Source organism: Ovis canadensis, chromosome 2 (assembly GCF_042477335.2).
Source record: "Ovis canadensis isolate MfBH-ARS-UI-01 breed Bighorn chromosome 2, ARS-UI_OviCan_v2, whole genome shotgun sequence".
Lineage (NCBI taxonomy): Eukaryota > Metazoa > Chordata > Mammalia > Artiodactyla > Bovidae > Ovis > Ovis canadensis.
In genome coordinates this window covers 64,464,554-64,492,041 of record NC_091246.1, presented here as the reverse complement: position 1 = coordinate 64,492,041, position 27,488 = coordinate 64,464,554, and the positions used below count along the sequence as shown (strand labels likewise).

Here is a 27,488-nt window from a genome sequence, read left to right as displayed (position 1 = left end):
ACCTCAGATATGCAGATGACATCACCCTTATGGCAGAAAGTGGAGAACTAAAGAGCTTCTTGATGAAAGTGAAAGAGGAGAGTGAAAAAGTTGGCTTAAAGCTCAACATTCAGAAAACTAAGATCATGGCGGTCCCATCACTTCATGGCAAATAGATGGAGAAACAGTGGAAACAGTGAGAGACCTAATTTTCTGGGGCTCCAAAATCACTGCACCCCACTCCAGTACTCTTGCCTGGAAAATCCCACGGGCGGCGGAGCCTGGTAGGCTGCAGTCCATGGGGTCCATACGGCTGAGCGACTTCACTTTCACTTTTCACTTTCATTCATTGGAGAAGGAAATGGCAACCCACTCCAGTATTCTTGCCTGGACAATCCCAGGGACAGGGGAGCCTGGTTGACTTCCATCTATGGGATCGCACAGAGTCGGACACGACTGAAGTGACTTAGCAGCAGCAGCAGCAGCAGCAAAATCACTGCAGATGGTGACTGCAGCCATGAAATTAAAAAAACACTTACTCCTTGAAAGAAAAGTTATGACCAATCTAGACAGCATATTAAAAAGCAGAGACATTACTTTGCCAACAAATGTCCATCTAGTCAAAGCTATGGTTTTTCCAGTAGTCATGTATGGATGTGACAGTTGGACTATAAAGAAAGCTAAGTGCCAAAGAATTGATGCTTTTGAATTGTGGTGTTAGAGAAGACTGTTGAGAGTCCCTTGGACTGCAAGGAGATCCAACCAGTCCATGCTAAAGGAGATCAGTCCTGAATATTCATTGGAAGGACTGATGTTGAAGCTGAAACTCCAATATTTTGGCCACCTCATGCGAAGAGCTGACTCATTTGAAAAGACCCTGATGCTGGGAAAGATTGAGGGCATGAGGAGAAGGAGACGACAGAGGATGAGATGGTTGGATGGCATCACAAACTCGATGGGCATGAGTTTGAGTAAACTCTGGGAGTTGGTGATGGACAGGCAGGCTTGGCATGCTGTAGTCCATGGGGTCGCAAAGAGTTGGACACGACTGAGAAACTGAACTTAGCTGAACTTTTCTGAGTTCTAGCTGATACTTCTGTAATAATAGGTTAACAAACGAAAAACAGACAAGTTTGTTAACATGTATACCTTATGTATACATGGGAGACACACAGAAGGAAATGAGTAGCTCCCTGAGATGACTTAGAATTCAGACTTAAATACCATCTTAGTAGGGAAAGGGGAAAAAGGATGTATAGGAAAGTTGAAAGGGTTCTTAGAAGAACATATATGTGAGGTATGACAGTTTGTGGGAAAGTTTGTTTCAGTGTGGTGTTGACCTCTATCCTTCTCTCCTGTGATAGGAGTCAGTTTTCTCTGCCTAACAAGGCCCTGGGGAAGAGCTCTATGACAAGTGAGTTCCTTTCGGAAGAGCTGTGTTTAGACACACGTGAGGAGTTCCGAGAAGCCTCTCCCAGCATCAGGTGCCTTTGGCTCAAAATAGTCAATACACCAAAGTGACATATTTTGGAGTAGCGTTTTAAGGTAATATATTCTGCTCTCTCTCACTTCTGTTATGGATTGAATCATGTTCTCCCCAAAAGATATGTTGATGTTTTAATCCCCAGTACCTCAGAATGTGACCTTATTTGGAAATGTAATCTTTACAGAGGTGATAAAGATAAAATGAGGTCATTAGTCCCTAATCCAATAGGACTGGTGTCATTATGAGGCATTTGGTCAGAGAGAGATAAGCGCAGAAAGGAGGTGATATCAGACACACAGGGAGAAGATGGCCATATAACTACAATGATGCACCTACAGGTCAAGGACCCGAGAATTGCTGGCATCTACCAGAAGAGATGATGTAGGCTCCCTTGACAGAGCCAACAGAGAAACTGTGGTCCTGTAAACTCTGATTTTGGACTTCTAACCTTCAGAACTGTGAGACAATAAACTTCTATTGTTCTAAGCCAGTTTTGGTACCTGCTATGGCAACCCTTGGAAACTAATACCGCTGCCAAAATTCAGTTGCAAAAATGGTTAGTTTATTGATTATTTACAATGTGTGTGGTGAAACCTAGATTTATTTATATTAACTGAGTTAATTTTTACAGAAACCCTGTAAGGATGAGAAAACAAGCTTCTGTTAGTCATTGCTAAAAAGCATCACAGAAGTTTCCAGCAAGGAGGAGTCTTGGATATCTCAGAATCAGCAACAGGGAAAGGTCACTTGGTTTCTCCAGGCAGACAGTAAGGAACTGGTACTTACAGGGAGAGTTATTGTCATTCCATCCAGACCCATCCATTGCTCCAATTTACTTAAAATCTGAAAATGTGTCCTTTGGCTTAAGGGATATGGCAGTAACTAGGGAGATGATAATGAGCAACCAAATAAAAAGGATATTCTCCAACAATTTGCGATTAATTCAAGGTGTTGGCACTCAAGCACTAAGTGCTCCAGGGACAGAACTGGCTTAGATAGCTTGCTAGGTGTTTCAGCTACCCCCAGCCGAATGCTTCGAGGCCGAACAATCTAGCAAGAATGAAATATCAGGGGCACACAACAGAGCCAAGTGGAGAAGGGAAAGCATTCTAAAATGCTAATCTGAGGAGTGAAATGGTAGCATGGCTGTGAGGAAAGTCAGATGGAGAGTGATGCGTTGTAGATCAGCAAATATTAATAAGTACCATGATTCTGGAGTCAGGAGGTTTACATAGTAGGCTAACAAATGGGGGGGTCAGCTGCCTTAAAAATGCTAAGCCCAGCTTAGTTTGCAGTTTTGACTTAACTCTTAAAGCTGTAAAGCTCATGGCAAACAGCCTGAGAGAAAGTGTGGAGGTTTCAATGAATGTCAGCAGATATAGTAACTTTGGGGGCCAGAATGTCTTAAATGAAATGAGTTTTAGTGACTCTCAGAAGATAGTGGGAACAGGACATTCCATCTTGGAGACTGTCTGCCAGAATGAGGATGACACTGGAACCTTGGAAGTGGCAGAGCTTTTTGTCAAAATTCAAAGATTTTGGTCAAATATGGGACTAAGAAAGAGGCTTCAGGTGATGGCTGTATTTTCCTGGGCTGATCTCTGGCTTATGTATAGATCTTACATTTTAAATCTACATAATATCTTTATTTATTAAGTGTCTGTTTTGTAATGGGCTCTATGCCAATTGCAGGGGACACTAAAATGAAAATTGCTTCTTGCCATCAGTAACAGTCAAGTAAAGGTCTTGTTTAGAGAGAGAAGTGCAAACAATTATAATGTAATGTAAAAATGACTACTAGAAGTCTGCACATGGTGCCCCAGAAGCTCTGAGTTAGGAAGGACCAACTCCCCGGTGATAGGGAGTGGATTGTCAAGGAAGGCTCCATAAAAAGAGGAGGTATAATTATAGGACTGAGGTCCATGAAATAGGTCAGCAGGTGCCAGATTACAGAGACTCTCATAGCAGGCTTAAGGGAGCCATTTAAATCTTTTAAGTTGTTTGATGACATGATTAAATGTGTTCTTTAGAAACATCTCTATGGCAGCCATGTGGAGGCTGAAGTGACAAAAATATACAGTGTGGCTTACTTTGTTCTAAAAGGCAATTTTACCTTTAACTGTGTATTTACCTTATTGACTATGCTCAAGCCACAAAATGCACAGACTTAGAAGCCCTGCATTACATGCCTGTACCTAGATTTGTCAGTGATTCACCATATGCCTATGTTGTAATCTTACAGTCATATGATCTTGTTTATAGAACTGATTAAGACTAATGAGTAATAAGTTGTGTTCAAATGTTCAATCTAATAATTATCATAAATACTATAGGCTCTCTCTTTTAAGTGAGTTTTTCCATTGTATTCTTGACTTTACAAAATACATTAACAGTTTAATAATAGATCTCTTGGAACATGGTTGTGTAATATAAAGGACCAAAGCAAAGTCAAAAATAAGATGGTAAGAGTTATTCTACAGAAATCCTATTGTTTTCAAGCTACTGGTGCATTTCTTTTTCTAGCTAAGGAAAGAAAGAAAACCAAGCATTCTCCTGCATTTAAATAGTCATGAAAACAGAAGTTCTTAATGATAACTTATGTTAAAACTTATTTTTGTTTGTTTTACCCTATTTTCCACAAGCATGGTTCTCAAATTTCAGTAGTTACCAGAATCACCTTCAGGACTTATTAAAACAGAGTACTGTGTCCTGCCCGCAGAGTTTCTTGTTCAGTTGGTCTGGGATGAGACTTGAGCATTTGTATCTTTAAGCTTCAGGTGCTGTTACTGCTGTTAGTCCAGGGGCCACACATGAAGAGCCATCAACCTGAAATAATAATGTACATGTGCAGTTGCTCAGTCATGTCTGACTCTTTGTGATCCCATGGACTGTGGCCCACCAGGCTCCTCTGTCCATGGAAATCTCCAGGCAAGAATACTGGAGTGGGTTGCCATTTCTTCTCCACTACAGTAATAATAGCTAACTTTTATTGAGCACTTTCTATGTTCCAGCTGTGTTCTGAATACCTTACTTAACCTTAGCTCACTAAATCCTCATGATAACCCCAAGACTCTCCATTGGTTAAGAGTGTCTCCCTTTGTGTACCAGAGGAGGAGTGAAGTCTCTCAGTCGTGTCCGACTCTTTGGGATCCCATGGACTGTAGTCTTTCAGGGTCTTCCGTCCATGGGATTCTCCAGGCCAGAGTACTGGAGTGGGTTGCCCTTTCCTTCTCCAGGGGATCTTCCTGACCCAGGGATCGAACCCAGGTATCCTGCATTGCAGGCAGACGCTTTACCCTCTGAGCCACCAGGGAAGCCCCAGAGGAGAAGTTTGGCTCTAAATCACAAGAGAATCTTATTAGTGGAGAAGGTACCCGCTCAAATCTGCATAACAAACTTGTCCTTGTTTACTGTGCTAATAGCCTCCTGTAACTAACGTTTTCTCACCTTTCCTTCTTTGGTCTCTAGATGAAGATGATATTTAGGTCAGAATTCCAAGCCACCCTAGAGAGTTACTCATTTTCCCCTGTGCATCTACCATGTATACATGAGGTATACATGTTAATACATTTTTCATTTTTCTCTTATTAATCTGTTTTTCATTATAGGGGTCTCAGCTAGAACTCAGAAGAATGAAGGAAAAATTATTTCTCCTCCTTTAAAATCATCATAACAAATGAAGAAACTGAGACTTGAGAAAGCAAAATAACTCAAGTTCACACAGCCAATAAGCAATGGGTGAGGACTACTAATAAATCCAGAATTATACATGTTAGTGAATTATTGTCATTTTCCTATTGGTGGATTCCTACCTCCCAAGCATGCCATGCATCTGGAAACTTTGGAACCCTGAGAACATTTTATTAATGTATTTTGTGATCAATATTTCCTTGTTCTGAGATAAACATTGTTTTTCATAAAAATATTCAAATTTTTAGGTAGAAACTTACTTCCTCCCCAATGAACACTTCTTGGAGAAGGCACTGGCAACCCACTCCAGTACTCTTGCCTGGAAAATCCCATGGATGGAGGAGCCTGGTAGGCTGCAGTCCATGGGGTCACTAAGAGTCGGACACGACTGAGTGACTTCACTTTCCCTTTCATGAATTGGAGAAGGAAATGACAACCCACTCCAGTGTTCTTGCCTGGAGAATCCCAGGGACAGGGAAGCCTGGTGGGCTGCCTTCTATGGGGTCATACAGAGTTGGACACGACTGACGCAACTTAGCAGCAGCAGCAATGAGCACTTCCGACTAGAGAGAAATTGCTGAACTTGTTGACTCAGAACAAAAATAAAGTGCATCTACTATTCAGTTTATGGCTTTTATTTTAGGGAGGTGGTAGGAGGAAGTCTAGATTGCCACCCCTATAAATCATTTCATTTTTGTCATATTCAACATCATCCACAGTACTGCTCGTAGAGGTGGTTTTGAGAGCTTTGTGGAGATTATTTTTTCAATAGTACCGATGGTTCTGATAGATATTTAAGGCATCTTGGGGAACAAGAAGATGATCCTGAGTCAGGGGAACTCGGTCATGTAAATCACGTTGTTTCAAGTCCTTTGGCTTCTCTAAACATCTAAAATGAGCACATATTTTATTGGCTGATTAACTAATTGCTGGAGTCACTGAAGGCCCAAGCCACAATCTCATGCTTGACCACACACCAGGGATTTTTCTATTACTTATTTTTCTGGATCTTTGCATGTTTTCCTCTCTCTATCCATAATCACATATGTATAATGGCTAGTGAACACTTCCTCACCAGCACACACATTAATACTTCACTTTTCATGGATATGCTAGGTCAGAACATTTTCTGTTATGAAGCTAAGTATTAATATAAAACATCTTGTCTCACCAAAGGAATGCCAAATTTAGTTTTAAAGCTGTTTTGTCAGAATACAATGGGAGAAAGAGCCATCATCACTTGGAGATGAAGTTTCCTGTGAAGGAGAAAACATTGATGCCTGGTATGCTTTTAATTTTAACACCAGTGTGTCAAAATTGAATACACTGAATACAATTCGTCTGCTGATAAACTCTCATTTAATCCTGAACATAACTGCAAAAAGGAATTATACACTGAAATTCACCGTGAAAATTATCTTAGAAATGAGCAAAGCCAAAAGAGGAATATATCCTCATACTCCTGGAAGTTTACAAGACTTGCTAAAAATTATTAATATGGAATATTTATAAGAGCCTCCTCTATTTACTAGCTCAATAGCCTCACAGTTCTACCCACCATCTAAAGGGAGTTGATCATAGTCAGAAATGTTTCTAAGTCTGGAAGCATGGTATATTTTTTCATCTATTTGTGTCATCTTCAATTTCTTTCACCAGTGTCTTACAGTTTTGGGAGTACAAGTCTTTTGCTTCCTCAGGTAGGTTTGTTCCTAGATATTTTATTCTTTTTGATGTGAGGGTAAATGGGATTGTTTCCTTAATTTCTCTTTCTGGTCTTTTGTTGTTAGTATATAGAAATGTAACAGTTTTCTGTGTATTAATTTGTATCTTGCCACTTCACTGAATTCGTTGATTCTCTCTAAGAGTTTTCTGGTAGCGTCTTTAGGGTTTTCTAGGTGTTGTATCATGTCATCTGCAAACAGGGACAGTTTGCTTCATATTTTCCAATGAATTCCTTTTACTTCTTTTTCTTCTCTGGTTGCTGTGACTAGGACTTCTAAAACTATGTTGAATAAAGGTGGTAGAGTGGGTGGGCATCCTTGTCTTGTTCCTGATCTTAGAGGAAGTGCTTTGAGCTTTTCACTGCTGAGACTGATGTTAGCTGTGGGTTTGTCATATATAACCTTTATTATGTTAAGATATGTTCCCTCTGGGCTTCCCAGGTGGCTCAGTGATAAAGAATAAGCAGATGTGGGTCTCTGATCCCTGAGTGGGGAAGATCTTCTGGAGAAGGAAATGGCAACCCACTCTAGTAATCTTGCCTGGAAAATTCCATGGACAGAGGAGCCTGGCAGGCTGTAGCCCATGGGATCTCAAAAGAGTTGGACATGACTTAAAGACTAAACAATAATAAATGTTTCCTCTATGTCCACTTTCCGGAAAGTTTTTACGATAAATAGATGTTGGATTTTGTCAAAAGCTTTTTCCTGCATCTATCAAGATAATCATATGGTTTTTATTTTTCAATTTGTTAATGTGGTATATCACACTAATTGATTTACAGATATTGGAAAATCCTTGCATCCCTGCAATATATCCCACTTGATCATACTGTATGATCTTTTAAATTTAAAAGCTTTTGGATAGCAAAGAAAACCATAAACAAAACACAGAGACAATGTACAGAATGGGAGAAAATGTTTGCAATGATGCAACCGACAAGGGTTTAATTTCCAAATTACATAAACAGCTCATACAACTCAATACTCACCCCCCAAAAAAACCCTATTAAAAAATGGGCAGATCTAAATAGATGTTTCTCCAAAGAACACATACAGTGGCCAACATCTCTAATTATTAGAGAAATGTAACTCAAAATAACAATGAAGTATCACATCACATTGGTCAGAATGGATGTCATCAAGAGTCTACAAATAATAAATACTGGAGAGGGGGTGGAGAAAAAAGAACTCTCCTATACTACTGGTGGAAATGTAATTTGGTACAGCTTCTATGCAGAACAGTATGGAGATTCCTTAAAAATCTAAAAATAGAGTTACCATATTACAAAGCTATTAAAACGAATGAAATAATGTCATTTGCAGTGATATGGATGGACCTAGAGATTATCATACTAACTAAAGTAAACCAGACAAAGACAAATATCATATGATATTGCTTATATGTGGAATCTAAAAAGTAATACAAATGAACGTACTTACAAAATAGAAATAGAGCCATAGACATAGAAAACAAACTTATGATTACCAAAGGGGAAAGGGTGTGGGAGGGATAAAGTAGGAGTTTTGGATTAACATACACATGCTACTATACACAAAAATAGATAACCAACAAGAACCTACTATATAGCACAGGGAACTATACTCAATATTTTGTAATAACCTATAAGGGAAAAGAGTCTGAAAAAAAATATATGTATGTATACATATACATACATATATACATACATATGTATACATATATGTATATCTATTCTTTTTCTAATTCTTTTTGCCGACAAGGTCCATATGGTCAAACCTATGATTTTTCCAGTAGTCATGTATGAATGTGACCATAAAGAAGGACCATAAAGAAGGCTGAGTGCGGAAGAATTGATGCTTTCAAACCGCGGTGTTGGAGCAGACTTTTGAGAACCCCTTGGGCTGCAAGGAGATCAAAACCAGTCAATCCTAAAGGAAATCAACCCTGAATATTCAGTGGGAGGACTGATGCTGAAACTCCAATACTTTGGCCACCTGATGTGAAGAGCTGGCTTATTAGAAAAGACCCTGATACTGGTAAAGATTGAAGGCAGGGGAGAAAGGGATGACAAAGGACAAGATGATTGGGTGGCATCTCCAACTCAATGGACAGGAGTTTGAGTAAGCTCCAGGAGATGGTGAAGGACAGGGAAGCCTGGCATGCTGCAGTTCATGGGGTTGCAAAGAGTCGGATACAACTGAGCAATTGAACAACAATATAACTGAATCACTTTGCTGTGCACCTGAAACTAACATGACATAAATCACTATACTTTACTTTAAAAAAAAAAAAGAATATATGGTACCAAAGAAGCCAGAGGAAGAAGTAAATTGAGAGGGAAGGAATAATGGCAAGATCTTTTTCTGCAAAGAAGTTAAAGTTGATAAGGTTTTGGGAAAAGTCTATCAGATTTGGTGATTAGAATATTCAGGCAGTTTTATTTGAGGGCTGAAAGTCATGGGAAGCTGAGCAAGCAGTTAAGCCCCTGTTACCTGATACTATGAGGTTTGTAGAGGATTCAGTAATCAGAGTATTTAAACTTTTTCTGTCAATGTTTAGCAGCTTAAAGACATGAGCAGAGGATGTATGGTGCAGGGAAGGGATGGGTATATCTGATACTTGGGGCTGAAGATTTTAATGGTGGGAATGGGTCTAAGGATTGCAGTTTGTTAGAAAAGACAGCATTGAAATATCTGACTATGGGGTTTTGCTTCAGAAAGGAGACAAAGTCAGAAGGCCAGAAGAGGATTTAAGAGACTTTTCAAACTGCATTCTTTGTTTCAGCTTGGACCAGTGGGTCAGAGATAAGGCCAACGTGTACTGATCTCAGTACCTTCCCCCACTAAACATCACAAAAACTTTGCTTTGATCATTTTTGGTCATTAGGGCTTGGCTCAGACGGTAAAGAATCCACCTGCAATGTGGGAGACCTGGATTCCATCCCTGGGTTGAGAAGATCCCCTGGAAGAGGGCACGGCAACCCGTTCTAGAATTCTTACCTGGAGAATCCCTGGACAGGGGAGCCTGGTGGGCTACAGTCCATGGGGTCACAAAGAGTTGGACACAACTGAAGCAACTGAGCACAGCACAGCATGCTGCGTTTCTTTGCTGTTTGCTCCCCAGTTCCCCTTTCCACCCTTTTGCATTCTGCTCTGTGACCTCGTAGGCTGATGAACAGGGACCATAACAGTTTGCTCTCCTGCTTCCATTTGTATTTAGCTATTGGGAGCACTGGTCTGAGACTGGAGGGAGGGAGAATGTGAGAGAGGTACTCACTCTTCTGGCTTCCTTACTACAAGGTCGTTTGGTCCTCTCCCCTTCAGGCCTAGAGACAGTGATAATGCCCAACTCTCTTAGCCCTTTGTGATTTCTCTATTCTCTGTCACACATTTGAAATTTCCTATACATGCTGCATATGCTTTACTTTCTCAAATTACCCAAGTTGAAAGTTCCATCTGGACCCTGTCTGACACAATTTTTATGTGAGATTTCATTATAAAATTTTGCATCACTAAAAAAAAATGTTTGAAATTGGTGGACTAGTACAGGAGTTGGCAAATTTTTTTCCTAAAGAGCCATATAGTAAATATTTTTGGCTTTACAGATTATACAATACAATATTCTTCAACTCTGTTCTCTTAGTGATAAAGCAGTGTAGATAATAAGTGAATGAATGTGCCTATGTTTCAGTGAAGCTTTATCTACAAAGATAAGGCAGTGGGTTTTACTTTTGGCCTATTAGACTGTAGTTTACTGATCCTTGATCTAGGAGAAGCAGTCTTCTGCTTGATTCATAAGAATGGTTCTCAATCTGGGAAGACTTTGACCCTTAGGGTATGTTTGATAGTATCTATAGACATTTTTGATGATCACAACTGGAGGAGGGTTATGCTTGGGGAATGTGTCCCTGAGCTAGTTCTTCTTTTTTTTTTTTATTTTTATATTTACTTTATTTTACTTTACAATACTGTATTGGTTTTGCCATACATTGACATGAATCCACCACGGGTGTACATGCGTTCCCAAACTTGAACCCCCCTCCCACCTCCCTCCCCATAACATCTCTCTGGGTCATCACCGTGCACCAGCCCCAAGCATGCTGTATCCTGTGTCGGACATAGACTGGTGATTCGATTCTTACATGATAGTATACCTGTTACAATGCCATTCTCCCAAATCATCCCACCCTCTCCCTCTCCCACAGAGTCCAAAAGTCCATTATACACATCTGTGTCTCCTTTGCTGTCCTGTATGCAGGGTCGTCATTGCCATCTTTCTAAATTCCATATATATGTGTTAGTACACTGTATTGGTGTTTTTCTTTCTGGCTTACTTCACTCTGTATAATCGGCTCCAGTTTCATCCATCTCATCAGAACTGATTCAAATGAATTCTTTTTAATGGCTGAGTAATACTCCATTGTGTATATGTACCACAGCTTTCTTATCCATTCATCTGCTGATGGACATCTAGGTTGTTTCCATGTCGTGGCTATTATAAACAGTGCTGCAATGAACATTGGGGTACATGTGTCTCTTTCAATTCTGGTTTCCTTGGTGTGTATGCCCAGCAGTGGGATTGCTGGGTCATAAGGTAGTTCTATTTGCAATTTTTTAAGGACTCTCCACACCGTTCTCCATAGTGGCTGTACTAGTTTGCATTCCCGCCAACAGTGTAGGAGGGTTCCCTTTTCTCCACACCCTCTCCAGCATTTATTGCTTGCAGATTTTTGGATCGTAGCCATTCTGACTGGTGTGAAGTGGTACCTCATTGTGGTTTTGATTTGCATTTCTCTAATAATGAGTGATGTTGAGCATCTTTTCATGTGTTTGTTAGCCATCCGTATGTCTTCTTTGGAGAAATGTCTATTTAGTTCTTTGGCCCATTTTTGGATTGGGTCGTTTATTTTTCTGGAATTGAGCTGCATAAGTTGCTTGTATATTTTTGAGGTTATTTGTTTGTCAGTTGCTTCATTTGCTATTATTTTCTCCCATTCAGAAGGCTGTCTTTTCACCTTGCTTATATTTTCCTTTGTTGTACAGAAGCTTTTAATTTTAATTAGATCCCATTTGTTTATTTTTGCTTTTATTTCCAGAATTCTGGGAGGTGGATCATAGAGGATCCTGCTGTGATTTATGTCAGAGAGTGTTTTGCCTATGTTCTCCTCTAGGAGTTTTATAGTTTCTGGTCTTACATTTAGATCTTTAATCCATTTTGAGTTTATTTTTGTGTGGGGTGTTAGAAAGTGATCTAGTTTCATTCTTTTACAAGTGGTTGACCAGTTTTCCCAGCACCACTTGTTAAAGAGATTGTCTTTACTCCATTGTATATTCTTCCCTCCTTTGTCAAAGATAAGGTGTCCGTATGTGTGTGGATTTATCTCTGGGCTTTCTATTTTGTTCCATTGATCTATATTTCTGTCTTTGTGCCAGTACCATACTGTCTTGATGACTGTGGCTTTGTAGTAGAGCCTGAAGTCAGGCAAGTTGATTCCTCCAGTTCCATTCTTCTTTCTCAAGATTGCTTTGGCTATTCGAGGTTTTTTGTATTTCCATACAAATCTTGAAATTATTTGTTCTAGTTCTGTGAAAAATATGACTGGTAGCTTGATAGAGATGGCATTGAATTTGTAAATTGCTTTGGGTAGTATACTCATTTTCACTATATTGATTCTTCTGATCCATGAACATGGTATATTTCTCCATCTATTAGTGTCCTCTTTGATTTCTTTCATCGGTGTTTTATAGTTTTTTATATATAGGTCTTTAGTTTCTTTAGGTAGATATATTCCTAAGTATTTTATTCTTTTTGTTGCTATGGTGAATGGAATTGTTTCCTTAATTTCTTTTTCTACTTTCTCATTATTAGTGTATAGGAATGCAAGGGATTTCTGTGTGTTGATTTTATACCCTGCAACTTTACTATATTCATTGATTAGCTCTAATAATTTTCTGGTGGAGTCTTTAGGGTTTTCTACGTAGAGGATCATATCATCTGCGAACAGTGAAAGTTTACTTCTTCTTTTCCAATTTGGATTCCTTTTATTTCTTTTTCTGCTCTGATTGCTGTGGCCAAAACTTCCAGAACTATGTTGAATAGTAGCGGTGAAAGTGGGCACCCTTGACTTGTTCCTGGCTTTAGGGGAAATGCTTTCAATTTTTCACCATTGAGGATAATGTTTGCTGTGGGTTTGTCATATATAGCTTTTATTATGTTGAGGTATGTTCCTTCTATTCCTGCTTTCTGGAGAGTTTTTATCATAAATGGATGTTGAATTTTGTCAAAGGCCTTCTCTGCATCTATTGAGATAATCATATGGCTTTTATTTTTCAATTTGTTAATGTGGTGAATTACATTGATTGATTTGCAGATATTGAAGAATCCTTGCATCCCTGGGATAAAGCCCACTTGGTCATGGTGTATGATCTTTTTAATGTGTTATTGGATTCTGATTGCTAGAATTTTGTTGAGGATTTTTGCATCTATGTTCATCAGTGATATTGGCCTGTAGTTTTCCTTTTTTGTGGCATCTTTGTCAGGTTTTAGAATTAGGGTGATGGTGGCCTCATAGAATGAGTTTGGAAGTTTACCTTCCTCTGCAATTTTCTGGAAGAGTTTGAGTAGGATAGGTGTTAGCTCTTCTCAAAATTTTTGGTAGAATTCAGCTGTGAAGCTGTCTGGACCTGGCCTTTTGTTTGCTGGAAGATTTCTGATTACAGTTTCAATTTCTGTGCTTGTGATGGGTCTGTTAAGATTTTCTATTTCTTCCTGGTTCAGTTTTGGAAAGTTGTACTTTTCTAAGAATTTGTCCATTTCTTCCACATTGTCCATTTTATTGGCATATAACTGCTGATAGTAGTCTCTTATGATCCTTTGTATTTCTGTGTTGTCTGTTGTGATCTCTCATGTTTATTTCAGACATTACTAGGTAATCAGCAGGCCATGAACAGCAGGAGAAGAGAGCTGGTGTGCCATAAGGTAGCAGTTGCCCATGTCAGTTCTTTTGATTATCATCTTCTGGGTCTCTGTGTTTAAGACTGGATACCTTAACATTTCAGAAGGGGAAGAAGAGGAATTGATAATGCCAACATGGGTTATTATACTATGAGTTTTATTTATTTTTTTGTACTATGAGTTTTCAATGAAACTACATATGATCCTGAAACTATTGAACCAGAACAAAATTGCAATATTTGTATTCCCTGAACTGAACTGATATTTCTTTTGACTAATGTTCTTATTTACTGACAGGGGACCATGTCTCACTCCTCACTCACGTTAGCACCATATCATTAATTAGAGGACAAGTTGAAGAACAAGGACACACAGAAATCTGTGTCTGGATGATGTCATAATTTTGATCAGCTTAACGTCTGCCAGTAGTTTTGAAGAGATGCTTAACTTTTGGAAATCACTTCTTTATTGCAACCAAAGCTATTAAGTTTAAAGGTCCATAAAGATGAGATAAACAGTCATAAAGACCTTTTGAAATTCATACACAGCATGTTAGATGGATTTAATCACTGTCAGTTAAAAATGGTGATGTTTTAGCAATGTCCATACACTGGCAAAAATCAGATCACTGACTGCTTAATGGGGGACAAATATCTCAGTGGATGAAATGTTGCTTATTTGTGACTTCTGAGTCATTTTTACAGGGTTTTCAAGGGAATAACTTGACTTTAGTGTACTACAATGAAAAGCAGCTCTATATCTAGGCTCATTCTTTTTAAAATTAATTTTAGAGTTCATTTTTTCTAGTAAACACTTTTCTCATAGTCTAATTTATAGATTAATAATCCTTAAAAGATCATTTTAGAATAATTCTGACCTTGAATGTCAGGAAAAGAAATGCAATTGAAAAGTTAAGCCAAATTTAGCAAGTATATAAAATACACAGTATAATCTTAATCCAGCTAGTATTGATTGTTTTCTATGTATCAGACAGTATACTAAACAGTTTTCACAGATTACATTTTTAATTCTTCTGGTAAACTGGAGGTATGTGCAATTATCATCACCCTCATTCTCTAGATGAAGAGAACTGGGGCATGAAGAGATTACATAATTGGTTCAAAATCACACAGTAAGTAGTGCTGTTGGAATTTGCACCCAGGCAATTTAATTTCACAGCCTACATACACTTAATCACTCTCTTATGCCACTTTCCTTTGCTGTACTTTGGCGGTAAATATGAGAGGATTATTTTGAAGGTATTATGGTATATTTAATCTTAATAACCCAGGTAATAAAGATGTCTATAATATAAGTAAGTTGTGTGGTCTTGGGAAATCATGTAACTTGCATCAGTAGAATGAGGGACAATACTGAGTAATTTGTAAAATGGCCTTTCTACTCCAACATGGTGTTTCCAAGATAGTGTATAATATTTTTCAACCATATCATTCAATCAAATGGTCATCCTTTTATCATTAAAATGTTTGGAATAAACACTTTCCAAATTTGCAGAGAAATTTCCCAGTCCTTTCTGACCTCATTGGTTGGTGCTTACATGTAATAAGAAACTATAGTCAAAATAGGAATAATATTGTTTAAGTCATTATTCTTGTCATAAAAGAGATGTTTTGCGAGTATAGAAATTTCATTGAATTTTAGATTGGTAAAGGCTTTAGCCATAATCTCATCTGTCCTTATTACATCATAAATGAGGAAGCCGAAATCCAGAGAGGTTCATCCAGGGATGAAAGCTACTTCATTCATAGTAGAACTAGACTATAATGATCTAGGTTCAGATCCCAGATCTCTTTCAATAAGTCACAACCACTTCTATCTTAATGTCCCCAAGTTATGAAAAACCACTGGCCAGTTTTAGTCCAAGTTTATTGGAATAGAAAGATCTGGGTTTGAATCTCAGCTTTTTGCTTACTAGATGTGAAATGTTGCGGAAGGTTGAAATGAAAATATGTGCATATATGTTTATATATAGATATATGCATACACTACACACTAAACCTTCAAAGATAATGTTTCAAGCATACTAACTGAGACAATACCAAATGTTAAAAGACCACTGTGAATTTCAAAGCTTCCAAAATAACTTCATTCATCACACAAGCATTTACATGCATTTTACAAGATGACATCACATGAAAAGGCCATTCACTGCAGCATGATTTTTAAGAGCAAGGATGGGAACAACTCAAATGGCCACCAATAGAGACTGTGGACTTGTGATGTTATATACATATTATAAAATCTTATGCAAGTGAGAGGGGGGATGAGAACTATTTTTATCCATAGCCAGGAGTAATCTTGAGGATAAATTGTTAAGTTAAAAAGCAAGATAGAGAAAACTCAGAAAACTCAGAAACCACCATTTATCCAAGAAGAATATGTAAGTATGAGTATGTGTTTGTGCATATACATAAGAACATATGAGTATAAATATATATGTGTGTATACATCATGGTTAATTTTGTGTCATCTTGGCTTGGCTGCAGTGCCCAGTTATCTGGTCAAACTGGTCTAAATGTTGCTATGCAGGTATTTTTTAGGAGTGAATAACATTTAAGTCAATAGACTTTGAGTAAAGTATTAATAGATTATCTTTCTAATATGGGTGGACCTTATTCCATCTGTTGAAGGTTTTAAGAGTAAAGACCAAGGGTTCCCAAAGAAGAAGGAATTTGACCTCAAGACTGCAAAATCAACTCTTCCCAGAATTTCCAGTTTGGTGGCTTGCCTTACAAGTTTCAGACTTGCCACTCTCCACAACTCTGTGAGCCAGTTCCTCAAAATCAATCAATCAGTCTCTATCTCTCATTCTTATATATCTGAATGGAAATGAAAAGGATGAAGAGGATGGGGATAGAAGCAAGTGAGACTTCTCTGGGTATAGCTTGTTAGTAGGTATGACTTTAAACCAAGTTAATATTTTCTGTAATTAGAAAAACAGAAAAAATAAAAGAGGAAGAATTTCTTAAGAGAAAGCGAAAATAAACATATTAACTGTGAATCAAGTTGGTGGCAAGAGAAATGATTTCAAGTGACTTTAAAGCATAATAATTTGAGTGCACAGCTCTAGTCACATTAAAAACAAAGGTAAAATAACACATACAAAAGGTGCCTGCAATATTGATTGTACCAAAAAGCAGCAGAGCTATGAAAGATTCTAGGGGTTTTATCAAAATAACTCGAGTCCCCAAAAGTGACTCCCATCATCCAGAGATGAAATAATTTGAACATTAATAAGAATAACAATAATTAATTCTAATGTGATGAATGTAATCACATCATAGATATTCATAGCAGCGTGTTTAAAAATAATGAAATATCAGAAAAGAAGCTAAAAAATAGTAATGTGTATTCATATATGAAAATGTCATTTAAATCTTGTAAAAAAACAATTTATGATTTAGGAAAATGTTTATGATATTAAGTAAAAAATCAACTTATAAAATATGTCTATAGTATATTTTAGCTTGCTAAAAATAATATATGCATAAGAATGCATATAAAGAAAACTGTATGGATATACTACATGAATATACTAAATATTAGTATACACTCATATACTAACTATATGAGTATACAACACACCATATCTATATGGCAGGATTGCAGGAGATTTTGTTTTATCTTCAACTTATTTTCCAATCCGCTGTAGTTAGGATGCATAATTTTATAATTTTTAAATGAAAGAGGCTATTTAGCAAATATTTATGAACTAAAAAATTCAAGTATTTTTTAAAAAGATAGCACGTGAATGGAAAGATTATTATTTTCAGGCTATTAATAATGCCTGTGCTCAGAGATTTGATACTCTGCATAGAAAACTACTGACTGAGTTCAACTTTTTCATTTTGAAGACAAACAAAAAAGACCGCAAAAAAGTGAGATGACTTGCCCGAGGCCATCATTACAAAGCAAAGAGAAAAAGTCCAAAGTAGAAAGTGTGATCATAGTTCTAAAATTACATTTCCCTTAATTTGAAGTTAACCTGAACCTGTTGTATTTCTGTTATACAAAGCTTTGTACTCTCCCAAACCTAAAGAAAAATAGCCAAATTTGGTACAAGTGAATTTCTCATGGACTGATGAATAAGTGACTAAAAGACTGACCTCCAAGAATCTCAAGGTCTGTTCAGTGTAGATTTATAGTGATTATCTTGCACCACAAGGGTATATTGATATATTGGTATAACAAGCTGGTACTTCACCATTTAGAGAAATTCAGCCTTAGAGGGGAATCCTTCTGTAGAGAGTGTCTCATATGGTTCTAAGGAAACTGACACCATCAGTTATCAATTCCAATTCAGCCAAAGAAAGCACTTTGACACAAGAGGGATTGTGTGAGTGTTTATGTCTGGCATCTTAAACTTATTTCCAGATGACTGAAAGCATGAAGCAAGAGCATTTCGAGGTGTAATAGGCTCCTCTGTCCATGGAATTCTCCAGGCAAGAATACTGGAGTAGGTAACCATTCCCTTACTCAGGGGATCTTCCTGACCCAGGGATGGAACCCAGGTATCATGCATTGCAGACAGATTCTTTACTATCTGAGCCACCAGGGAATCCCAACAGAATATATAGTTAGCCACAGTTTAGGGGAAAAGAAGAGAAATGATTATGGAGAACAAGAAAGAAATTTCAGTAGAGGAATTACTTCAGACTCTGATCTTCAAATTGCAGTTTTAAAAGTCGCAAATTAGAACACATTTGTGTGACAAAAACAATTGAACAACAACAACAAAATAATCTAGATAGAAAAAAGTGAAAATGCAGTTAAAAACTAAGAGAATAGATTTGTCATGTCTTTGGATTCTGGAGTGGGTTGACGGACTCTTTAGCCAGCCTAAGGAAAGCAAAAAGACTTTGCACTACTGTTCCCTCCTATCCTGACTTTGAATCCAGAAAGTGCCACTGGAGAGCTTTTCCCTGCCCCAGCTAAGTGTTCTGTTTTCTCACCTTATCAGACTTTAGCTCTGCTCTAATTTGCTTGGGATGTTGGCTGAACTGAAGGTACAAGAAAAAACAAAACCAAGAGTCTCACAGAAAGAAAGCCAGTGGTTGTCAGAGCCTGGGGAGAGGGATATGGAGAGAAACAGTTTAATGGTAGGGTCTCTTTTGGGAGTGATGAAAATGTTCTGAAACTTGAGAGTGGCAATGGTTGCGAAACATTTGAATGTACTACATGCCATAAAATTTTCACTTTACAGTGGTAAAAACAGTGTATTTTATGTTAGTGAGTTTTACAGTAAACAAAATTAAGGCCTCAATGTAGTGCATTTGAGGCTTTAATTTTTGTAGTAGTGTAGTGGGGAGTGATATAGGGAAGAATGGGGAGGTGCTGGCATCGTAGAAGCCAAAGAGAGTGAGTGTGAGGGGTGCTAGGGACTAAGCTAAAATCAGTGGGACACCTGGCTTGGAAATGAGTCCTGATTTTATTTGGTGAATCCATTTTTAGTAGTTCTTTCTTAGCACTACCCCAGCATCTAATTCAGTTCACCCAAAATTGTACAGAAGTCCTGAGTGGGCTGTCTAATAGTCTAATGTGGTTTGTGAATTTTTCTTCCCTAGCAGCATCTTTTATTTCATTATTTATTTTATTTAGTGTAAATGTCTTTAGATGGAGTATGCTTTCTTCAGTTTTGTATGTTCCCTGTGGATCCCTAAAATTTTAAATTATCCTTGTTTCATTAATTTAAGATAATATGCCTGGTCCATGAAAGCATTTGTGTTTGCACTCCTGATTTTTAAGTAGCTTATTCATTTAAAGCACAATGCTAGAAATAGTTTACTCCAAGTAGGTTTTTGCCTCACAGAATGTTTTTAAAATGAAGACACATAGGCAGGATAAATGCCCAAATGATAATAAAAATTAAGTGCATTGGAAACAAAGACAAATGCAAAGACCATGTAATATCTGATTCCCTTCCACTTCTGCTCACTGCATTGAGATTTTGTTGCAGTGAATGTAGTTAAAGACAAATGGTGTTTGTTAAAGAGCGGGGGAAAAAATACCATCAAATCTGTAACTAATAGCCATCAGGGCATAACTATATCATAACATAGACTGGGAAGGAGGAGTGTAATTACATCTTTAATGAAAACAACTTTGGTGTAGATATGCATATATATATATATAATGAAAAAAATATATGCTTGGATTCTTAGCGATTTAACAGCAGTGCTCTAAGGAAATAAAGCAACTATTTATTGACTCTACCTGGATGCTTTATATATGTCATTATTGGTGCTCATAACAACCCAATAAGTATGAGAACCTTGACATTAGTGAGGGGATGTATCAAATATTTCCCAAGCCCTCAATTTCAAAAATGTGAACATGGATCTTGGCTTTTCTGAATCACATGTTTTTAAAAAATCAGATGTCATTTATGGGTAGTCTCAAATTTCATTAAAAGATTCTTTCCAACTATTAGAATTTTAATTTTATCTCTGCTTTGCTAGTCACTTAAATAAACAAACAAACAAACCAAAATGACCTTAGAGAAAGACTCCATGAAGAAATGAGCAGAGCAACAGGAGCTGACTAACCTAGGCAATCAGCTTAAGATCACTCACTGTCTAAGGATTTGCTCCAGTACATCAGCCTCCTAGAACTGCCCAGAGTGTGCTCATTCTTCAAACAATTATCTCCTGCTGGAATAAACATAAATGTTCACACCTTTATGGAGAAGTTTTAAGTGTTTGAATCTTTGACCTTGGTAATCTATTCTATGGGAAATAATTGTAAGGTATCCATAAAGATTTATGTGAATTTTGATAATAGTTTTAGTCGTCCTGAGCTCCAAATTCACCCTTCTTTGTCTTCCTTTGTGTTACGTAGCGGAGTCCTGTAAACTCTTCTTTTGCCAGCTGGTGGGTTATTCACTTCATCAGCAGAGGGTGGTTTAGAGTAGTTGCAAGAAAACACTTCTTTTCCATCTTGTAGCCCTCTAGATACATTCTGAGTGCCACAGCCTTAAGCAGGAGCTTGAGCGGCACCCTCAGGCCATCTCTCATCTGCAGCCACTTGAGAGCAACCAGCAAGGTTGGCCACATCTACAGCCACACTCTGGCCTATCCATACCAGCCAGCAAAGGCATGCCATTCCTGCCAATCAGCTCCCACCTATCCACACCTACCAGCAATGATGAGCTGTTTTTACAGCTAGTTCTCTCAGCCAAGTGCTTCTTTTGTTTTTGTTTTCCCTTTGCTATAGTAGGCTGCCTGTGGTACTGACTCATGTTGAAGAGGTTTGAATTCAGCCTTGGGTCCCAGACGGCTTCTCCTAGTCCCTTATTGTCCATTTTGTTTTATATTGGAGCATACTTGATTAATGGGGCTTCCCAGGTGGCGCTAGCAGTAATGAATCTGCCTGGCAGTGCAGGAGACACAAGAGACACAGGTTTGATCCCTGGGTCCGGAAGAGCCCTTGGAATAGGAAATGGCATCCTACTCCAGTATTCATGCCTGGAAAATTACACTGGCAGAGGAGCCTGGTGGGCTACAGTCCATGGAGTTGCAAAGAGTTGGATATGACTAAGTGACTTAGCACATCGTTGATTAACAATGTTGTGTTAGTTTTAGGTGTACAGCAAAGTGATTCAGTTATACATATATACATATCTATTCTTTGTCAAATTCTTCTCCCATTTAGGTTATCACAGGATATTAAGCAGTGTTCCCTGTGCTATCCAATAGGTCCTTATTAGATTAAAATAGGTAATCTATTTTAAATATATAAGTATGTACTTGTCAATCCCAAAGTACCACAAATTAAAAGAGCAGGGAATTTAAAGTTAGAGCCCCCTTCAGTTCAGTTCAGTTCAGTCACTCAGTCATGTCTGACGCTTTACAACCCCATGGACTGTAGCATGACAGGCTTCTCTGTCCATCTCCCAGAGCTTGTTCAGACTCATGTCCATTGACTCAGTGATGCCATCCAACCATCTCATCCTCTATTGTCCCCTTCTCCTCCTGCCTTCTATCTTTCCCAGCATCAGGGTCTTTTCAAATGAGTCAGCTCTTCGCATCAAGTGGCCAAAGTATTGGAGTTTCAGCTTCAGCATCAATCCTTCCAATGAATATTCAGGACTGATTTCCTTTAGGATGGACTGGTTGGATCTCCTTGCTGTCCAAGGGACTCTCAAGAGTCTTCTCCAATACCACAGTTCAAAAGCATCAATTCTTCAGTGCTCAGCTTTCTTTATAGTCCAACTCTCACATCCATGCATGACTACTGGAAAAACCTGACTAGACGGACCTCTCACTAGATGGAGCTTTGTTGGCAAAGTAATGTCTCTGCTTTTTAATATGATGTCTAGGTTGGTCATAGCTTTTCTTCTAAGGAGCAAGCATCTTTTAATTTCATGACTGCAGTCACCATCTGCAGTGATTTTGGAGCCCCCCAAAATGAAGTCTGTCACTGTTTCCATTGTTTCCTCATCTATTTGCCATGAAGTGATGGGACCAGATGTCATGATCTTCGTTTTCTGATTGTTGAGTTTTAAGCCAACTTTTTCACTCTCCTCTTTCACTTTCATCAAGAGTCTCTTCAGTTCCTCTTCACTTTCTGCCATAAGGGTGGTGTCATCTGCATATCTGAGGTTATTGATATTTCTCTGTGCAATCTTGATTCCAGCTTGTGCTTCATCCAGACTGGCATTTCTCATGATGTACTCTGCATAGAAGTTAAATAAGCAGGGTGACAATATACAGCCTTGATGTACTCCTTTCCCAATTTAGAAGCTCCTTAGAGCCTACTTTTACCTGTTTTAGTAGTTAGTTTTTTGAATATTTATTTTTCCCTGTTCAAATAACTGTTGTGGTTTCTGTCTCCCAACTGGACCTTGATTAGTATGTAAGTTAAATGTTCAGCAATAAAGGATTAGTTGAATAATTGTGGATATATCCATTTAATGGAATAATATTGAGATCTATCAATCAAAGTCCACCAGGAACACACTTGTAGCTAAACAAGTTGAGGATATACTATTTGTAGCAAGGAAGAATGCACATTATGGGAAACTGGGATGTTTCAGTAGGAAGATATTAGAAAGAACCCTTTACAGGGTTTGGAATTTGGTTGGGCAATTTGTGGGAAGGTTTAAGAAAGAGATTTGGTCTAGACTGGGTGTTGTCAGAATGTGGGAGTAATTCTATGGTTGGATATTTTAGAGGTGCCATAGTGATCTTGCTTTTATCTGTATTTATACAAGGTTATGAAGAGGCCTTACTTTATATAATCCCGTCATGATGTCAGAGTAACCTTGCCTAAGGTTGGTATTCTATGAGATTGTTTATGTCCAGTAGGAGACTAACATGGCCTTGCTGGGAATGTCAGATCATTTCTGAACATGAGTTCTTTTTCAGAGCTTTCAGCTATCATTTAAGAAGTCTGGCTACCCTTGGGCTACCACCTGGAGTGACCACATGCTAACATATATAGAGAGATGGCTCAGAGTTCAGTCTCTAACTATTGAATGCTGGGTAACAGACAGTTGAATAAAGAAGACGCTGAGCTGATCTCAGCCCCAGTCATTGCCTGGCCAAAACTGTGTGAGGGACCTGCATGCAGTGAGAACTACTTAGCTGAGCCCAGCTGGCCTCTAATCTGGTGAGTAAAATAAATAATTCCATTGATTTACTACTTTGGAGTGATTTGTTGTTCAGTAATAGAGAACTGTTACAATATTTGGTAGGCAGTTAGCTCTATAGTTCTGGAGCTCAGGAGAGAGATCAAAGCCTGGAGGGAGAGGTTAGAATGTCCTTTAGCAAGGAGAAAGCAGTTACAGTCATTGATGAAGTCATCAGGGAGATAATGTTCACTGAGAAAAAAAAAATCTTGAGTATCACCTTTAGCAACAACTCTAAAGGGATCAAGATTAAAGAAGCATTTGCAAGGAGACTGAGAAGGAGTTATCAGACGATGTCCACGAGGGATGATGTCAGTGAAGTCAAGAATGAGAGTGTGCAAAACGAAGGGCATTTTTCAGAGTCAAATGCTGTGGAGGGAGGTCACTGAAGACAAGGACTGAAAAGTATTCTTTGGATTTACCAACAATGAGTTTACTTTGTTGGCAGAAGTTGTTTCAGGGAAACTGGAGGCTAAGCAGTGATGGACAGAAACCAGGTTGCAGAGATAAGGAGGGAGGAGAAGATAAGAAAGAGAATACCAAAGTTCATGCTGTTTCACCACATTATGCTGATTTTCTCCAAACTATTCGTTGGTATATAATTTTTTATGCAATTCAATGACCCATAAAACAATCACATCATGTCATGAAACATAATTCCAGAATAGCATGGATTTATCACATCCTGATATATATTGAGTGTTATACTTTAACCTGCAGCTTCCAGTTATAAATACATTACTCTATGTGTTTGCCTTATTAATCACTTTAAATCTCTCATTATTTATTTCTCTTGAAAGTAAAGTAGTTCATCATTAAAAATAGTACTCAGTGTTCATCGGTGCCATGTAGCTACTTCAGAAACACTTTCAGTCTAAAAGTTATAAACTCTTGAGGCACCTTTGCAGGAGGAATAGCTTACTTTCATCAGAAAAGTCTGGGGGAAATATTCTAGTCTTAGCCTGCTAATTCGTTGGTTTGATTGTCAGGGCTTCTATGACAGTTCATTCTCCTGGGACACTGATATGGGACTCTGCTAATGCAAGGGGGAGGTCAAGGCCTCCTTGGCAATAGGGAATGAGTTATCAGGGGGTTGTGGAAAGAAATTCTCTTCAGTTCAATCTGTAGGTAGATCTGGACATAATGGCCTCATTTGATTCCTTTAAGTTTCTCTTTCCCACTTATTTTCAGGGCAGATCTTACCCCTAACTCTTTCTTTATTTTCTTGTGGTTTCCTTGCCATGAATGTGTGGACACAAGCACTATGATAAAAATTGGAGTAAGGCTTTTTGAATGAAGAGTTTACATTTCAAAGGACTTGAAATTTATATTTCAAATGTTGCTTCCAAATGAGCCTTTCCACACAGACAAAACACAATGAACATATTAAGAAGATGAGAAATAACATGTATGTTTAACTCCTGTTGCATTCCTGGACTACAGTGGCTGTGATATCCTTTTACAAATCCTATAGTTGCCTTGTGAATAGTAGCCTGAGTATATTATATTTAAAAATAGTCTTTTGTTATGTGTAAAAGTTTAAAATCTACTATTGTTGTTAAAAATCTGGCTTTGGCATTTTTTCATATTTTGGGATGTTAGAGACCTCTAAAATGGAAAATTTGTAGACATTGCTCAGTATTTGAGAAGCTCTGCCAGGGGCAGTAATTTTGACCCTGTGTGGAAAGGTATGGAGGATAATTCTGTGAGTGCTCAGAGGGGTTGGAAAAGTTAGAAATGAACATTTATGCACTGAGCACGTTTCGTTGTGCTTAGCACCATACTAGGGGCTACACACTCTATTACATTTAATCATGGAGAATTGCCTGGAATGAGGCTTAAGAACACAAAGTCCTGATGGAGATGGTCCAAGCTGTCAGCAGAACAGAAACTGCAGCACGTGAGACTTAAAACCAGCTTGCAGGGGGTATGGGATAAGGGTAGAAGGAAAAAGATCTTGGCAAATTTATTCCGCACAAATACTTGTGTCATCCTTATTTGTGCAGACTTTGTGACTTTTCCCGAGTTCATCTGGTTGACAAATGGATGTAAATGCCTTTTGGACTGAAGGAAGGCATACAGAAGGCACGTACGAATCTTGGCTGGGTGATAAACAGAAGCCGACCTTCAGAGAATTTCTGGTATGTGTGCATGTGTGTGTGCACGCGAGCGTGTATGTGCATGTGCTCAGGCTGAACGTACCGCTGGTTTACATCTGGTTTTCAACTGAAAAGATTTCACGTACTTCTTTAGCGTGGCTCAAGTGAATTATTTTTGGTAATGAAAAGTAGAGCATGATCCAAAAGTTCTTTTCTTTTGCCATCAGGGATAGCAGTACTTTTATTTATAGCAATTTCAGGTCCCCAAATACCTTCAGCAGTTTTAATGGGGCAAACAAAAAAATAATTAAGTAGCAGGTGATTAGATCATGTGTTTCTTTACAGAGTACTCTATTTTTCTTGCTTTTGGAAAATACAGGTCTTCTTTTCTCAACTGTGGCTACAGCTAATTCTTCACCAAGATTTATTTAAAAGGAATATTCTTGCCCGTGCAGCGAGAATATGGACAGAACAATTGACCTTATCTCTTGGTCTTGATGATTTAAGGAAAAATATATACATAAGAATCAAATCCTTTGAATTGGTTAATACTTATTATAACAGAACATACATGGAATGGAAATATACATGGAATGAAGTTTTAATTATATAGAAATAATTTCCATAGTGTTATAATGGAAACATACAGCAGTAACTAGAAAATGTCTATTATTTTTTGAGCCACTACTATATGCTGGGCTCAGATGGTGGATCAGATGGTAAAGCATCTGCCTGCAGTGCGGAAGACCAGGGTTCGATCCCTGGGTTGGGAAGATCCCTTGAAGAAGGAAATGGCAACCCACCCCAGTACTCTTGCCTGGAAAACTCCACGGACTGAGGAGCCTAGCAGGCTACATTCCATGGGGTCGCAAAGAGTTGGATACGACTGAGCAACTTCACTAGGTTCTTTCATATACTCATTACCTAATTTATACTCAAATAACAGGAGGAGAAGGGGACGACAGAGGATGAGATGGCTGGATGGCATCACTGACTCGATGGACGCGAGTCTGAGTGAACTCTGGGAGTTGGTGATGGACAGGGAGGCCTGGCGTGCTGCGATTCATGGGGTCGCAAAGAGTCGGACACGACTGAGTGACTGAACTGAGCTGAGCTGAACTGAGTCCTAGTAAGATATGTTTTGTGATTACCATTTGCTCTTTGCAGTCTCAAAGATATTAATATCAGGTAATGACTCCAAGGACAGTAGCACAGCTGGGTTGAACCTAAGTTTGACTGGCTCTGAAATTTATATTCTTTCCACTCAAACAAGCTGCCCCTCAGAGTCATCACAATTATTGGGGGTGACATTCAGTTCTATCACTAGGAATACAGCTATGTTTATTTTTGAATACTGTTCATACAGAACCATTTACTGAGTTTCTACTTTCTTCTGTACATGATGATAAATGATGTGGAATCTAGGGATCAAAGATGAGATGTCCCTGCCCTCACAGAACCCACAGGTTAGTGAGAAAGTCTAGAAAGAATATCAATTATTATGGTGTTGGATGTTAGATATTAAGAAATGTAGCAACAAGCTACTGATGGAGCCTGGGGGAAAACATAGGCTCTATGTGCATGTGCGGTATGAACAGTGTGTTTGTGTGTGTTTGAAGTAAGATAAAGGACATTCAAAAGGAAGAGTATGTGTAAAGTCAAGTGATTGAGAGCATATGACTGATACAAGAAACTGCAAATTGTTTGATTTAACTGGAACATAGTGGTAATGGGTAGTAGAGTGATGGAAAATGAGAATAAAAGTCTTTGAGAATGGTGAAATCAGGAATTCTACTTTTTGTAATGACTGCAAACTTTCAAAATTGTCTTGATAAGGTAAATATGTTCCTTCTTATCTTCTGGAGACCCACTGTACTAATCATAATATTTTCCCAAAGAGGAAATGCAATTAGTACACAAGTATATGGGG

The 27,488-nt window shown here is 38.2% G+C and overlaps 1 protein-coding gene across 1 annotated transcript in view; it reads left to right on the top strand.

Moving 5' to 3' along the window:
* Nucleotides 1–23,196: 23,196 nt before the first annotated feature.
* The window catches only part of TMC1 (transmembrane channel like 1), a 150,107-nt gene continuing 145,815 nt past the window's right edge, over nt 23,197–27,488 (top strand). Inside the window, exons 1-3 of the mRNA XM_069576358.1 lie at nt 23,197–23,440; nt 25,466–25,600; nt 26,505–26,687. Of these exons, the coding sequence (XP_069432459.1) occupies nt 26,687 (1 nt within the window). The 5' untranslated portion in view covers nt 23,197–23,440; nt 25,466–25,600; nt 26,505–26,686. The remainder of the gene's footprint in view (nt 23,441–25,465; nt 25,601–26,504; nt 26,688–27,488) is intronic.